Consider the following 17,813-nt stretch of genomic DNA (forward strand, 5'->3'; position numbering starts at 1 on the left):
TTATGGTACCACTACTATAGCCCTGTTAGTGTGTTTGCTGGCTCATTGGAATTATGCCACAGGGATGCAGTGTGTTTCTTTTTATCTTATTTTTGTATTGGATACATCACATAGAGATGACACAGTGAGAGAGAGCTATGAAACAAGATTCATGATCCTGATCGGAACTGAACTGGTGATTGTGCAACCACTGTACAAGGTGCGCATCCGGGCTGCTCGACGACATAAACAGTCTATGAACAGTCAATTTCTCACCTTCCCTCTTGCAAACTCTCTCTGAGCAAAGGCCAGTTTGTGTGTAGAGCGGTTGTCCAGCAGGTAACGTGGGGCAAAGGTCACTATGTGAGTGTCCCTGTAACGTCCTTTTCCTTTCCGAACACTGATGCCTGTATTGACCAGACAAATAATGATAAATGTGTTGGGGATTTAAATCATCTGACCATGCTACATTAATGTTTTGATAATTTTCAGTCATCATGAATAAATTGTAATAAACTACTGCAATTCAGCTCATCTTATTTCCCTTGTTATATGGAGTAGAAAAACAAATCAATATGTAGATGCCAGGACTTAAAATGCTTTTAACAAAAAAGCCCAGTTGTCTCTCACAATAATGTTAGTGATGCTTTTTTTCATGCCCCTGCATCCAATATGCAGGATTCAGCCCTGATCTTGATCCTCTGTACTGTACAACATTAAAGTAAAATAACTTGCCTATGTTGTAGATAAGGCCAGGCCTGTTCCCATGCTGGATAACTTTCACTGCCCTGACTCCACTCCCTCCATCCAGAGAGAAGCCCTGACACCAGCCTGGAACTCCGTCTGGGTGGATCCCTTTCCCAATCCGCATTGTACACCTGGGATCAAGATAGATGGGAAAACACATGGAAAATGAAAGGATGAATTTAAAAAAATCACAGGATGTTGCCTGGCTTGAACACTGCTCACTACCTAATACATTGAGTATGGACCAGATGCAGGTACTCAGAACAACAGAAAGGGCAGAGTGATCTGGTCTCTGACACACACTTACATAGCTGGCTGCTCCTTGTCAGTATAGCAGAATAATAGTGGACTGAGGCTTCGAGCCAACTCATGCTCCTCAAACTGGCCTGCTGCATCGGTTTTGCCATTGTCCTGGCGAAAAATTAACGGCAGACCTGAGGGAAAAACATGGCTTTAGGGAATGATGATGGAAAGCATAAGAAGTGACTGGACTGGCAGTTTTTAACAAGCAAGAACACATTACCAGTCTTGTTGATAAGCCAGTAGGGGGCAGAAATCAGGATCTTCAGTGCCCCCTGCGCCCTCAGGATGATGCGGATGGTGAGGCAAAGCAGATGTTTGTTGGTGTCATATAGCCTCATTCGTACCACATAGTTCTGAGTCCCAGGGGGTATTAGCAGCTCTTTACACGTTGTGAAGTTCTCCAGCAGAACTCCTGAAGGACAAATATTGTGAACACCAGGAGAAAGAATGAGGAAAATGTTTAGGAAACAACAAGCAGCCAGTGACAGTCCCTACCAAGCTCCATGTTCTGTGAGGTGTCGGTAGCGTGAAGCACAGCCTCTTTCCCAGGCTTCAGGGAGCCTTTGATGGATGTCCCTTTGATATAGAAGTTGAGGTCACAGGGCAGCAGGTTGGCCAGTACCATGGTGGGCAGCAGGTAGACAGTGTGGCCTGGCTGTCGGTAAATCTGCTTAGCACTGCCAGAAACTCTCTTGGCAGGCTGCTGCTCTGGGTAGTTCTCTTTCTTGATGACCACACAGAACCTGAAAGAGAAATGAGGGGAACGGTACCATCTGTGAGGAAAACTTCTAAATCTCAGTAATCAGAGGCTACTCCCAAAAAGTAGTCTTGTTAACTAGTCAATGAAGTGCAGAGATATATCACATTGTTTCATGCAATAACAATGATAAATTCTCATTAAAAAATGTTTCAGACATAACCAGTGAAGGGTTAATCAACATGGGTGGGACCTACCTGGGGATAGGTGAAAGTATACTAGTAGAGTGCTTGGTTGGCTCTGAGAGGCTGTTTACAAATGAGCCACAACATGACTGGACTTAACCCCCAGCATGTTTGTCTAAGCTGCAGTAACAATGCAACTTCCTTTTTGCAGGGATAGTGGGAGAATACCTTGCATTCTGTTACAACACGGCAGAATGTAAGGAATGACTGTTCAACCCAATCTATGTTCGACAACAGCCAAATATATGTCCACCTTTGGTCATCAGCTGTGAATAGCCTCATATGGTGTGTTATGACGCTATTTATTGATTTGCTACGCTAACATCACAGATTTGCCCACAGAAATGCTTCGATTCAGTTTTGACACTTGACTAGTTTGTTGATCTGACTGACTGACTGAATGTACCTGAAGTTGCGCTTGAGGGTGTCATCAAAGTCTGCTGACTGACACTCTCTCTTACTGCTGCTGATCTCACCCGGCCGCTCTACGCTGGTCCAGTGGATGGGAGCCTTACAGAAGAACATGCCCAGGCCCTTGGGACGAGCCTGCAGCCGCCAAGATGTCAGGTGAAGGGGAACCGCCAAGGCCTGGCCAGGAAGGATAGGAGGCAACACCACGGGTTCTGTCAAGACAAGGACACAATGTTTATCATGACTTTTAATTAAGGAATACTTTACTTTGTATATATGGTCTGGTGACAATTGTGTTGTCTCTCAAAACGCAATATACACAGTTTAAGAAAAAACATATAGGCTTCATTATAATGAAACAATATAACACAAAATAAGATCAAATAAGGATAAAAACTAAATAAAATAAGGAAGTTGCGTGTGTGTTTATTTGCATCAGACCAGTTTGTGTGTGTGTGTGTGTGTGTGTGTGTGTGTGTGTGTGTGTGTGAGAAATGAGAAAGAACACTCGTCAGCAAATGTATGTCGACAGTTCCTAAGCTGTAATCAAAGTTTTCCATGGTGATGGGAACTGTTGCGGTTTTTGTGGAGATTTTAGTTGAGGCTGAAGTCTACTACTACTACTGCAAACCAGTTTGCTACAGAATTACATGTTTATGACAGGAACAAATCTTCCTACATGTTGATGTGTAAATGATGTATTTTGTATGTGGGGTCCATTGAAATAGAATACAATAATAATAAAAAAAAGAACTGTGTCTTACTGTCGGGAGCAGAGGGGCTGTCGAGTCTGACCTCCATAGGAACATCTAGCCGGTTCTTCACCATTAGGGCAGATCGGACAGTAATGACCTTCCTAGCACTGCCCTCCATTGTGATGGAGAAGACCACCCTGACTGGCGGCAGGGCTGAGAACTGAAGGATCCAGAGATTCACACACAAAACAATGAGTCACAATGTTGTTTTAGAGATTTCTTATTATGTATTATGCTACATACAGACCAAAGTATTGTGTTACTCACACAAGTGTGATCGTGAGGGTTATACATTTTTAATTGTGTCTGCTCGTGCAAGTAACACGAAGAAAAATAAACGCAAAGCACATCAGTATGAACCGAAAATGAATGGATTTCTCTGTGACCTGGCTGCTATAAATGGATCCAAAGGAGGCTGAAACATCAGTCAGCCAGACGTCAAGCAAACAACTTTTAACATGCTTGTTCCCTGAATGGAGTTTGGCTGGATCAGAGCTATGCTCTGCTGAGATGAATTTCAAAATTTAGCAGGTAGTCTTACTTGACGCACGTTCAGTGATGTAAAATGATGCAATTCTAAGTGAGCATTCATGTCATTTGCACTGCCCAGAGAATTTGTGTCGAATGGTGTTTCATCACTTTGAATGTAATTTAGTCCCATGAATAATTTCTATTGTGTTTGGTCTGAACACAGAATTAGAGACTGGCCTTTATATCTATTGTCCGTTTTTATAAGGGTGTGTCGACATATGTAACTGAGTGCCCTCTTGTCTGAAAGGCTTCTCTTTGAGTTGACTTTTACTCCAAACTTCCCATCATCCATTCAGAGCTTTAACAGTTAGTCAATCCATTTACTAGTAGAACAAGACATTCCACACGGGTGGAAGGACAAAGGTTCTCGTATGATGTAAATATTTGTAAGTTGTCCCGAGGTAATTTGTGAATTATAACACATTATGACATGCTCACTGATTCAGACAAAATACCTGCCAGACTTACATAAACATGTGGGTGGATGATGTTGGTTCTGCTAATAGGACTGCCAACCTGTGGAAGAGTAAAGCAGAAATGACACGATTCATTTCATTGATCTCACATTGAGAAAGTTCACGTTACTGCAGCTCATCACCCCTATTCCACTCAGAAAGTGTTTGGGAACTGAGGACATGATTTGTTACGTTTTGAAAGAAAATGTCTTCCCATTGTGTTTTGATATACAACTTCAGTGCCCAACAGTCTGGGTTCTGTAGTCGTGATTCATAATATGCAGCAACTTTTCAATGGGAGACTGATCTGGACAGCAGGCAGGCAGTCTAGTACCTGAACTCTTTTTCTATGAAGCCACACTGTCTAATGGCAGAATGCAGCTCTGCATTGTCTTGCTGAAATAAGCAGAGAGGCTCCTGAAAAGATGTTGTCTGGATGGCAGTATATGTTGCTCTAAAATCTGAGTATACCTTTCAGCATTTATGGTGCCTTCACAGATGTGCAAGTTAGTGGCACCAACACACCCCAAAACCATCAAAGATGCTTTTGAACTTTGGGATGGTACCAATCTGGATGGTCTTTTTCCCAGAGGTATATGGCATCCATGATTTCCAGAAACAATGTGAAATTTAGACTCATCAGACCACGGCACACTTTTACACTTTGCATCAGTTGATGCAATTCAACAATTATGGGATTATATGTAATCTATATCTATATACGCTTTTCTTTGCATCATCATCCTCATATTACAGCTATCAATATTACATAACCACAAATACATACATTATATAATCAGTTCAATTCTATAAACATCTATGTACAAAAATAGCATTGAAAATATATTGCATTTATATTTCATTGTTATCAAAACAAATGCCAGAATCAACAAAAAATAAAAGTTTCTTGTAGCTGCTTTGAGTTTTACACAATTTGTCAACTTCTTTGGAAACTGGGTTATAAAAAATAATTTTGTTTTACTTGTACTCACAGTGTTGGAAGAGTTGGTTCTGTCTGCAGCTGCGTAACGGAAGAAAACACCCACTTTGTCCACAGAGACCGGCTTGATTTGCTCCCATCCACACACTCGTACCAGAAGTTGGTGCAGCTTCAGCTCATGAGTGTGTCTACAGAGAGGGAATAAGCAAGGGATAAGCGATACATAATATGTGAAATGCATTTGTGGTAACAGTTCACCACTTTTTTAAAGGTTTTACAAGATCCACAGACTGACACACTGCATGGTAGAAAGGCAATGACCTAATGTTTGCTGAGGACCACAGCAGGTTTATTAGATTCATGTTCAATGATAAGCTCTAGCAAAGAACACACTGCTGCATTGGTAAAGATGTTTACACCTCTATCAGTGTCATCACTACAACATCTAGAAATGATTTTGCTATCAGCCTAACTTTAGAAAACATGCCTCATCTAACATGGTCCTACTGATATGAGGGCGTGGCGTAAACTGTTATCAAAGTAACAGGAGGGTTGGCAGTCTCAACGCCCCAGCAATCAAACAAGAATGTGAATCAGAGCTGTACCGGTGGCGGAGTTTCTCACGGGCTTCAAACTCGAAGGGGATCTCCTCCCCAGGCAGCACCTCTCTCCACTGGCTGACATTGTGAGTGTCATCAGTTCCTGGACCGTGGACATCTGAGATGGAGTCAGCACTACTGCTGTGAGACAGCGCCACCCTGTGGGGAACATGTGAACAACTTTAGCTGGAGACATTTATGAGAGATTAGTTTAGAGACGGCGCTTGGATGTGGGCAGCAGAGATGTCCCATGATCAGATCAGCATTGTTTTTAAGGACACAGTTGTTTCACACCCAAGACACAGCTTATAATGAACCCACACTGGACTCATTCATGTGAGTCAGATGAGTAACTGTTAGTAGAAAATCCATTCTGCACTTTAGTATTTAACTGATAAACCAACCAACTAAATTTTATGTGAGTGAACCTAAATTAAAAACTAATCTCAAAACTCTCATCCACTATGACTCGGACTACAGACAAACAAGCCTCTTCTGTTTCACAGAATCATGGCTGTCAGAACACACTGATGTACACATTGATGGATTTAACATCATATGGCTTGACAGGGATACAGTGAAAACCAGGAAGGCTATTGGGGGCGGGCTCTGCCTAGCTGTCAACACCAAGTGGGCAACCAACTACACAGTGAGAGAGAGTGAGAGCTGCAGACAATATGAGCTCCTAACTGTGTCCTTCAGACCACATTATTTGCCCTGGGAGTTCACACAGATGACGGTGGTACTGGAGTATGTTCCTGGACCTGACTACAACCTGGCAGCAGACCGAATAGCAGACTTCTATCACAGCGCTGTCACCCGGACCGGCAAGCAGCCTGTGTTTCTGTTGGGGGACTTCAACAGATGTGACGTCACCACCATGTTGCCAAATCTGGAACAATATGTGACATCCCCCATGAGACTGGACAGAATGCTTGACCTCTGCTATGGGAACATACCTGGTGCATAAATTTCTAAGGCCCGTCCACCTCTTGGTCATTCAGACCACAATGTCATTCTCTTACTCCCATGATACAGACAAAAACTGAAAACAGACAAAATCCAGACCAAAATCATTAAAACATGGGACAATGACTCAGCTGAAACACTTAGAGGCTGCTTGGAACTGACTGCCTGGGATGTGTTTTTCAAAAACAATGACTCTGATCTGAACCTGGTTACTGACTCAGTCTCCTCTTATGATACTTTTTGCACTAACACTGTCATTCCATCTAAGCAGGTTAAATTGTACCCCAACAACAAACCCTGGGTTACAAAAGACCTGAAAATATGCCTAAATAAAAAGAAACTGGCATTTTTGAGTGGTGACAGACAGAAATTTTTTGAGCTAGAGAAAGAGTTCAGACAGAAATCATGGCTGGCAAAAATCCACTATAAAAACAAAGTGGAGAGGTAATTTACAACAGGGAATGTCAGGGAGGCCTGGCAAGGGCTCACTACCATGATGGGCAGAGAGCAGAGGCCTGCCCATATCAAATGCACTGATCCCACCTCTATTGCAGCGCAGCTTAACACATTCTACAGCAGATTTGATAATTTAACACCAGTTAATGTTATAGCTTTGAGGAGCACGTCTATATGAGTTGTACTGAGTTAACAAGGTTTTATCTGGTCCATTATCAAGCCAGCTGAATTGCAAAACAAGGATAGGGTTTTATTATGATGTTATTTCTTGCACTCACCAGGGCTGGTCATATTCTCAGTCTCAGCAAATTAACTGTGGCATCTATACTGAAGTATGTTCTGAAGCTGTCTCAGACTGTTACTTGAGACAATTGAGAGGAGTAGGATTAACAGACAGCCCATCATATCCCTTAAAAATGGAGCGTGCTATAGGTGACACGTGAACAGCCAATCATTCATCATGTAGTTCGGTTGCACCATCATCATGTGACTGACAACAGCAGTGTAGCATGATAGAGTGTCCCTGAGGTTGTTAGGTGGATCAGACTCGCCAGCAATGTGCTGCTCTGGCACCTAGGAGGCCCCACCCACCAACAAACAAGGCCCAAAGGATCCACTACAAACATCCCTGGTGTCAGACACTACAGGATGTCTTATGACCATGTCTTGAAAGATCAGAACACTTTTGGCTGCACAAGGGGAACCTGCACAAAGCACTTTCCAGAGACCTGTCTCCGCAACAACATCCTGGATCAAGCTGTTGCACTCGATTCTATTGTGTAGGATCTCCAAGCTGAGATACATGTAGTTATGGTAACCCACAACAGTTATGGAGCTACCTACCTTGTGGGGGTTGTAGTCAGAGTGGCGAACCACATGGTGCATCCTGTGTGGTTGCGCAGAGCATATGGGACGAATGGCTGCCTCCTCTTGGACAGCTTGACATCTGCTGGAAACAGAAATGAAAACTCAGTCAAAGAGAAAAGGATTGTGCCGTGCCTTTTCAATAATTCATTACAGTTTTAGAGGGGCACTCCACCAATTTTACACAATCAAATCAAGGAAGTAATCATATGGAAAACTTATCAGCTTGTAAAAACATTGCTAGAAGATCTTTGGAGCCTTCAGCTACATCCACATTAATACAGTTTAATAACTACTACTATGTCAGCGGGGGGGGGGGGTATTGCAATTGCACAATGATATACAATGATCATTTTTTGCATCACAATATTAATTTTCTATGAAAAACAATTAATATCACTTTGCCTTTCACATTCTGGTTAAAGCCAGACTGCAGGCCAGATTCTTTCAGTCTGCTTTTGAGAAAGCAACAGGACAACACATTGATCACGGACTGTTATATGTGCCATCTTGTTTAATGCTTCTGTGAGGCTGAAATGGGAGCTGTCACTAACCTCAAGTTCTTTTCCAAATCTGTTTTTTGTGAGTAGTGCTCTGTTGCATACTTGCTTTTGCATTTTCTTGTTTATTTGGCTCAAATGTGGAAAACTTACAAACACCATTCCTGCTGTTTACTTTTTTTAACCAAATCCAGTTGCAGAGGCTCTGCACTAGCAATCTCCTAGCTTACACAAAAACAAAACAAAGTGAATGAGACCAGTAATGAGAAGACAGCAATGTAAGTGAGTGAGAGGAGGCAGGGCTGCATGCGTATATATCACCACAGCTGGAACTGGTTTACGGATACTGCAGAAAATGAGGGTTGAAAAAAATTACAAATATTTATATATTGATTCATAAGTGAATATTTATATTATGATATATAACATTTATTCCTGAACACTAGCTGAAACTGTTTCTGTTTTTTTTTAACTGTTTTCTTGAATTAAAAATACATTTTTACAAAATCAAAACCAACAACAACAACAACATATTTGTAGATAATGGTACACATTTGCAGATTTTTCCTTTTAAATTAAAACACAATAGTGTGCTTGTAGCCTCTGTTATCAGAAAACTGAAGAAAAAGCCAACATCAAGTGCTGGGGATGTGAAGTGACTCTTTGAGATGCAATATCCAGTGTTCCTAGAGCCTGACACATTCTAGGGCGTACAAGCCATGGAGCTCCTTCTTACATTCAGTGCAAAGTGGCACCCAAAGCAGCCACTGTGTCATTGCTAGTTTCAGACTGAGGCAAATGTCATTTTCACACCCAGTGCCCACATTGTATAAATAGCCAATGTACCTGCACCCACCTGTGTGCCCACCTGTGTGCCCACCTGTGTGCCCACCTGTGCGGCAGCAGAAAGCAGCTGCACCATAGACCAAAAATAAGCTGGTTTAAAGTCAAAGGTGAAGTCTGTTTCCTGCTGTTTAAAGTGAGACAAGGAGATGTGATTACAGAACCGGGTTAACACCGTTCACACACTCTTATTTTATCATTTGAATGGCTGCTTTCATTTATGTAAAACATTTCAATGCACACAGTACTGTCACCGCCATAAACAGCATGGCACTTTTAATCAGCAAAACTAAAAGCTGTAGTTCTAAACTCTCCAAAGGAAACCAGTCAGGTTCATCAGTTCAAGTTCATCAGCTGTTCCTGTGCACAAATGTGCATGTTAATGTAGAGATACACTTATGGTTTCTGCTGAGGGTAATTTCATTAATATTTTCCTCATTAAAGACGTATTTCACCCTCTCATCCCACCTGTTATTGATAAGGATGATTTTAAGACCCATCCTGGCCGAGCCACAGACAGATCTGTATGTAGACAGAGGGAGGCAGCAGCACTCCTCCTCCTCAGTTTAATATCAGGGTATTTTTTTCATATGTAGTCAAACAGTGGTTGATGTGACAGATTATTGTGAAAACAGTGGTGCAGAGGGTCCATCAGCCGAGGTTCACATCCCTGTCCCTAACTGAAATCGAGTGCTGTGTCAGGTAACCCTAACCTGGCTCTTAAAAGGGAATGAGAGATGACACTCAGATTGGTTTCCTTTATGTTCTGCCCAAAACACACCCATGACTGACTCAGTCTAAATATAACCTCTTTGGATCAGATTTTTTGTCCACATTATCTGCTGTTTAACAAGCAAAATGGACTTGTAGATGCCCTAAAGACACTAAGACTAAGCGCCAGACTGTTGAAATAGGGCCCACGATGTCTCTGCCATCACTGCTTTGATTTTAATCAGTCTTTGTATGATAAATGTTCCACTAACCCTATAGAAATCAGTGGAGTACCCTTTTAAAAAGGCAGTTTGTCCGGTAATGAAAATAAGCATAATTGTTATATTATAACAATTATATTTGGCTTGGCTTAGCCTATTGCTTCACTTTTAATGTTCTGCACATGCAAATACAGTTTATATAGATCAATATGTGGAATCAAATATAAACTGAAAGCACACATATACACAACAGTAGCCATTTGTAGATCACAAAATACACCTATATTTCCTATAGGTAACTGACAGCAAACTCTTAAAATTCCATAAATACTTACCATCACACTTGTTTGTAATATTTTCAAAATGTGACAATATGCCAAAAAAATTCATGAACCACATCAAAATAGTACTAACGTATTGAACACATACAAAATACACACAAAGCGAACTGCTGTTATTTAGCAAATACATTTGAAAAAAAAAAAAAAAAAAAAAAACTTGACAAAGAAATACTGGCAACAGTGTAACATCTTTGACCTGCAGATATTTTATCAAATTCTTTCAACTGTATTTTTATACCCAGTATAAGCAGTATAAACACTACCTGAGATGTAGCACCCAATAAAGTCCTAATTTCCACAAATGCAATAAGATTTGCACCTAACTTGATCAATATGTAATAAAACCCAATAATTTTACACAATATACCGATATTGTTACAACATTTTTACAAATAAAAAATAACTTATTAAACAATGGTAATGTATTACATTTTCAGGTGGGTCATTTCTAAACGGATAATGTAAAACTTATGAAAGATAAAGTAGTAATCTAAAATGCTGCTTGTCTCTCATGTCATGTTAGCCTACTGAAAACATCAACAGTTCACAGTGATTTCATGTTTAATAGAGTGGTTGTTGCAATCAGGTGAAGACGCACTAAACTTAAACCCCTATCAATTGGAAATGAACACATCCATATCTATGTAAGGATGGTCCATTAGATCAGAGCAGCTCTCAGATTAGACACCATGACATGATGACATATGGTTTTGTGCTGCTCAAAGTATGCAATTTAACCTAATTGTTTTTATTTCAATTAAAATCCAATGTAAATAACATTCTAAAAATTCTTCAAACAGAAAACTCGTGACTGAAAATAAACATAACAATATTTAGGCATTAGCTCAAAATTATGTTTTCAGTTTGAAAAAACAAAAACATAAACAACTGACCCACCTGGTAGTGTAGTAGATGTTACACTAATGGCCAACATGTTATTACATTATCAGTCATGGCTTTTTTTTTTTTACATGTTCAATCGAGTTGAGTGCAATCTTTGTTCTTTTATATTTTCACAATTACGGTACTACATCAATAGGTGCTACAGGACACAAAGAGACTGCCCACAGTTGATCTGCAATCAAACGGTAAGTTTGACAGACAATAATCATACGTCTTAAAGCTAACAGCGTAGCATACTTTATAATGCAAGGTGCAACATTCTACCAAAAACATAGAGGACTACTGTGCCATAATGACTTTTCACAAAGGATTCACAATTACTGGCCATGCAGTGGAAAGCAAATGAGGAACAAGTCATGCTGTTCAGGCAAAACACAAAGCCAAAAGAAAGTTAAATTGGCTTGGAAGAAGAGGAATACAGGACAGAGGTAGACCTGAGTTTGAATAAACTAAGGCGAGTGCAACACGGTGGTTCAGCTTCACAAAAAACTTTGTGAGAGAAATGTGCTTTAACAACCTGAGCATGAAGTCCTGTGAGTGCTTAATGCCACCGACCATTGCATGAATAACTGACAGTGAGTAAAATACAGTTTTCTATTATCCTATATACAATTAAATTGTTTGATATAATTTGTCTTAGTCTTGACATGTTGATTTTAAAGGGATAGTTCATATTTTTTGAAGTGGGGTCATATAAAGTACATATCTATAGTCGATCTGTTTCCTACTGTAATCACCAATCAGCACAGCCTCAGTTTGGAGAAGCAGAGAGTCGCTCCAGCCCAGACGCTCAGCTTTGTACTGCAGTGAACAGGGTCCAGAGAAAAAGTGAAATTTAACCACCTAAAATGAGGCTCACCTTAAAAAATCTGTAACAGTTCAAGTGTACGTTGTATAGAGAAAATTCACACCGCTTTACATCGCCATCAGACCTGCCTTTCTTTTGGCACTACATTTTTGTCAACCATAGCCTTGTTTTAGGAGGTTTATTTCTCTTTTTCTCTGGACTCTGTTCACTGCAGTACAAAGCTGAGCGTCTGGGCTGGAGCGGCTCTCTGCTTCTCCAAACTGAGGCTGTGCTGATTGGTGATTACAGTAGGAAACAGATTGACTACAGTATGTACTTTATATGACCCCACACCCCACACAATTTTTTTTTTTTTTTAGAACTTTTGAACTTTTGGATGGCTTCTTCACTCCAAAAATGTTTCACTGTATGAACCTGAAATTTGTGTGTGTCGCCTTTTGAATGTGGAGATGAGCACAGAACATGAATTAACATGTCTGACTGATGCTGTCAGCATTTTGGGAGATTAAATAAATTAAGCTAATTATGCCCATCGCCTGTCTTAAATGGAGACGCACTTATTGTTAATATTGCAGGGGCTTGATGCAGGCATTGACATTAAAGATTTTTTCATTAAGGGGTTACTGTGTAGTTTTGAAGAAGAAATTCCAACTCAAAATTTTAACATTTATAATCTTATTGAAGAAATATTACAAAATGTATTTTTCCATCAGTCAATAAACAAGCTGTTCTCAGAGGAAAATAAGTTCCCAAAACACTATTTGAAGCTAGAATGGTGGCAGGGTCCTCCACATATAAACAATGTAAAACAGTATGAATTGTTTTGTCCTTTGAGGTCATTCAGTCAGGAAAACAAAGAAAGTTTGTTTATCTGGTTTGTTTAGGCAGCAAAAAAATGGCCCATGAACATCTTTGTCAGCTCATTAACAATTCTTCACCAAAACTACAGAGTGCTCCTTTAAAGATGTAATATTTCTCCCACTTGCCTCCCATCTAAAAGATTGATCATTTTTGTGAGAGCATTTGCTCATAAGCAATCAAACAAACTTATGGATGGGACAGATTAGGAGCTGGCGGTGGCTGAGGATCCACAGGCCCAGTGATATACTCATATCCCTTAGAGAGTCATCTTGGAACCGCTGGACTTTGATTGATCCTTGCTACAAATATATATTACCTTAACAACACTGCAAGATGTCTCCAGACCCATGGGGAACAATTGATGATGTCTGAATAAGAGTTTTGATACTAAGTGTGCTGCTGAGGGAGACTGGCTTGGCGACTAAACTCTCAACTGTACCTCTGGAGTGAATCTGCTGCTCGAGGCAGGTCAAGCTGGCTGTGCTCCTAGTTCTAAGGTGAGCAAGAGGAGCACCTGACAGCAGAGAGAGAGAGTTACTGCACAACAGACAGACACGTTCATCATCTTCATTCTGCTCTCTGTGTTAGCACTTCTCTGCTAATCAACTTTATGAATAGTCTGAGTCATGCCTCACTTTGAGTCATCGCCATTCAATTTACATGTGTTCAAAGTAGCACACAAACACAACACTCATCCATTCATTTCATATTTCATTGAGGGACCAGAGAAACTTGGTTTAAGAGTGGCTGGGTTTGTGGTTAATTTAACAGAACTAATGCTACTAACACCAATGGCATTTCTTGGCTAAAACTAATATAAAGCAGAGCAGCTAAACCCCCTGCTCTGCCTACAACCCTTCAGAAGAAAGCAACCCCTCAACCAAGTTTCATCATGCAGCCAAAGTAACCAACCAAAGCCCTACCAGTCCTAAACTAGCCAATTTAAGGCTAAAATTGTTTTCGCATTATCAACAAATCCCATGAACATATCAAATCCAACTTAATGTTAGTTTGTCTTAATGACAATAACGTCCTGTCTGTGGCTCTAAACCTGAGGCCCATTGGTTCTGAGACTGTAAAAGCATCTGTCATATATATTTTCATTAGAAGTTACTTGTAGCTGATAACTAAATCTTAAAGAAATCATTATGTAAAGAGGAGGTGATAGCGCTTTTTGCTAACAGTGGATTAATGCACATATTGGGCTCCCATGAGAATTGGGGCTGCAACAGGACTAATGTGGGATCAAGTCAAAATAAACCACAGAGTGTGGCATTAATGTTACTAAGGAAAATGTTAACCAGCACAACAACCCGATTCACTGATGTGTTTCTGATTTTTTTCTAGTTTTTGGACAGCAATATGGCTCCACGGTAGAATTATATTTATCTGGCTTTGATACAAACACAATGCTTGCTGGTTGGGATTCGTTGATAATGAGAAAAATATACAAAATTACAATCAAGACTTAGGTTTTTTGCTGGTAACCAAGTTTTTCAGTGTGATCTGAGTTGGCAGATAACCAAATATCTGACCAAAGATCACATCAGGCTTTCTTCATTGTGTAAATAATTATGCACATTTGAGAGTGTGGAAATGTCATGCAGACTTCGTTGTCATTTTGTCATGTTAGTTCTGACAAGCAGAGAAGATGACATCCACTAACTAGTGCAAGATATTGCACTGGAGGCTGCCAAAGTTTAAATATTTCAAACAATCTTCAGGCTATTCTGGTATCTTCTTGTCCAGTTATTTTTGTAACACTTAATTTTACAGGTCAGAATCAGAATCAAAATCAAAAATAGTTTATTGACCCCTGAATGGAAATTGATTAAGTAGCAGACATACCAGGCTGCATGCACATTGACCCATGCACACATTGCCCTGGTGATAGTAAATAGGTATATATTACCATGTGACATATTTGAAGCTTCTTTGAATTGCCCCCCATTTTCACACTAATTATGTAAAAAAATCCTCCCAATATTATTCAGTAATAATATTGTGATATTTTTTCAACAAGCACTTAATAAATATCTGCTTTATCTGCTATTTATTTAATACATTTGCAGGAAACTTTAAAACTTTGACTGACAATCGAACTGCCAGCTAGTTTCTATCCAACATTCCCTCAGCAGGGAGGTGAGTTGTCATAGCTTTATTTCTGGTGTCTGAATTTTTATCAAGACACAAGTTAGTTCTAGATCCGAGCAGAAGACTGGACCAATTGTCACACAGGGCAGTGAGACAGACCCAGCTGCTTAACTAATAGGTCATTTCCATATATGCTATCTCGGCTTGTCTCAGTTTGACTTGGAATATCATTATTGCTGTATCTCCATTACACCAGGGAGACCTGCTTCAAAGTGCATCTTCAACTTGAGAGCACTGGTGTTGAGTAGAAGATCTGCGATCTGTGACATTGCTGTGCCAGCGGTCAGAGGAGCGGCTGTAAACTAGGTTGGTAAAACATGCATTTAATTTCCAATATAAGTCCTGTGTCATTTTGTCATTTATAAGCTTTTATTATAAAGCAGCACAATCAGGAACTGTTGGTTTTCATTAGCAGTAACTTAACACGACTTGTGAAACAGCTGAAAATCAGCATCATGTCCCTCACAGTTAGCAACCAACATGACATACAGAGCAGGTTTCCCCCGTTTGTCTGTGCCTAGTTTATACTTGCTATGTCCTGACAGCATACAAATTGTTATTTTCATATCTATTTAAATTGTTCTATTTTAAATGCTGCTTAAATTTGGTTTACATAATTAAACTTTTTAAACCTAGTTTTACTAAACTCTGATGAGAAGTCATCTTGATTAAATGAATCCTCTAGCCTAAGGAACTCATTCTCCTCACCTGAAAGTCTACCACTCCAGCCAGTTTTACACATTGGCTTAAGTAGATGTTGCTATACAACTGGAAACTGCAAGACTTTACAAACGCAATACACACAGCAGATTCCTAATGTGAATTTGGGGACCGTTTTTGGCTTAAGGTCACATCACTTCACATTCATAGAAAGTCCCTTTTGCCTGGCCATATGAGCAAGCGTCATGTCTGATGCAATCCATTCATTCACTTAAGTGTACATCTCTTCTGAGTTGTTAATATTGTGACAGCATGTCAGCATGTGCCTTATTGATATGCAATGTCTTGCTCCGTTGTTTGTATTCTGTTGTATACGGCTCTGTTTAATGGCCTACTGAAGCAAAGTTAGACAGAAACTAGTTGGAAATCAAAATGATATGATCAGCAGAAGTTAAGCAGAAACCAGTTGAAGTTTCCTGCAAATGTGTAAAGAAAATGTGCAGCTATTTATTAACTACTAGTTGGAAAATAGCACTCAATTATGATTAACAACATTGGGGTCATTTTCATTCATTACATTCTGAGGAATATTTTTGTGGTAACTTGGGGGTAATTTAAAAAAATCTTCCAACATGTTACTTGGTAATAATCACCTTCTAGCTGTGAAATTTCTGGACCTGAAAATCAAGTGTAACCTTTAAAAAAAATACATAAATAAATAAATAATTTGTTATGTAAGATGACATATCTGGCTGTCTGTTTAATGGATTCAAAACATACTGGAGTACTCATGTGAAGATCTTTACCACCCAGTGATTTGTTCAGGGTACTGTGTGCAGCTGGAACTCACTCTGTCCTGTGTTGGGTGGGTCGACTGAGGAGCCCATCCAGAGCAGTGGTGGTGAAAAGTGGGGAGTCTGTTCCTCCTCATTACAGTAGTCAGCCATCCAGGAGATCTTGGTGGTGTTGTACTGTTCTGGAAGGACCAGATAAAAGACATTTCTGGCTTGTGGAAAAATAACTGAAAAAAACACTAACTAAAAACCAACATCAAATGGTACTGAGTGATATGACTACACATTGTGTATATCCGAAAACACTGTAAAACCTGCTGAGCAACCTGTGCATGTTACTCACCCAACAGGACAGAAGTTAAGTTCACGTCCAGTCTCTGCTTGGCTCGGATGCCCATCTTTAGACGTGGAGGGTGGAGACGCCCAGCGGCCTGCTGCTGCCAAGAAAGGGAGCAGACCCAGGGCTCGACGAAGGGCTCCCAGCCTGGGACACACAATAATGATGACTGGCACCCTGCAGCTTATATTTGCAGTTTGCATTAAGGTGTAATCAATCCCTAGATAACATCATCTAAGTTGCTCTATGAATAAGTCATGTCAAAACTTTTGCGTTGCTGTTGCTTCCTGTCGGATTTTACAGTTAGCAGTCCCCTTCCTCATTTCTATGTCACCACATGGACATGGAGCGGTTATCAGCCAACAGGAAGATCCTGCTCTCTGCATGTTTAATGAGCAGACAGAGATACCAAAAAATGTCTTTTCTCTTTAATTGCCCGAGCAGGGGGAGGAGAGACATCTGTGACTGACCAAACACTGTAACAGTGATGACAGTTGGAGTACAGAGCTCTTGCACTTGCTGTTCAACACATTATTTTTAGGAGTAGAATTGTAAATAGATTTAAAATATTGCTTACAATTTCATTATATTTTTCCTTACCACCAGAGGAAGTGCCAACATGAGCCAACGCCATCATGGCACATGTCCCCACTATTTTCTGCTCCTAGATAACACGTGGATGTAAGCTGTACTAAAGCTGGTCACCTTCAGCCCTATAACCACATGATT

General features: G+C 40.2%; 1 protein-coding gene across 10 annotated transcripts in view; it reads right to left on the reverse strand.

Annotated features, from left to right (window-relative positions):
• Positions 1-17,813, reverse strand: part of vps13d (vacuolar protein sorting 13 homolog D) — an 89,274-nt gene that overhangs the window by 23,672 nt on the left and 47,789 nt on the right. For 4 of the 10 annotated variants that reach the window (XM_037103278.1, XM_037103279.1, XM_037103275.1 and 1 more), the window contains 14 exons: positions 17,091-17,231; positions 16,804-16,929; positions 13,579-13,653; positions 7,931-8,036; positions 5,669-5,821; positions 5,116-5,251; positions 4,137-4,184; positions 3,147-3,297; positions 2,378-2,594; positions 1,525-1,772; positions 1,250-1,441; positions 1,034-1,160; positions 715-857; positions 256-386 (listed from right to left, as the gene is read on the reverse strand). In XM_037103278.1, the coding sequence (XP_036959173.1) occupies positions 256-386; positions 715-857; positions 1,034-1,160; positions 1,250-1,441; positions 1,525-1,772; positions 2,378-2,594; positions 3,147-3,297; positions 4,137-4,184; positions 5,116-5,251; positions 5,669-5,821; positions 7,931-8,036; positions 13,579-13,653; positions 16,804-16,929; positions 17,091-17,231 (1,994 nt within the window). The remainder of the gene's footprint in view (positions 1-255; positions 387-714; positions 858-1,033; positions 1,161-1,249; positions 1,442-1,524; positions 1,773-2,377; positions 2,595-3,146; positions 3,298-4,136; positions 4,185-5,115; positions 5,252-5,668; positions 5,822-7,930; positions 8,037-13,578; positions 13,654-16,803; positions 16,930-17,090; positions 17,232-17,813) is intronic. The other 6 variants (XM_037103283.1, XM_037103280.1, XM_037103277.1 and 3 more) reach the window with 3 other exon arrangements.

The sequence above is a fragment of the Acanthopagrus latus genome, chromosome 7, assembly GCF_904848185.1.
Source record: "Acanthopagrus latus isolate v.2019 chromosome 7, fAcaLat1.1, whole genome shotgun sequence".
NCBI classification, from domain to species: domain Eukaryota; kingdom Metazoa; phylum Chordata; class Actinopteri; order Spariformes; family Sparidae; genus Acanthopagrus; species Acanthopagrus latus.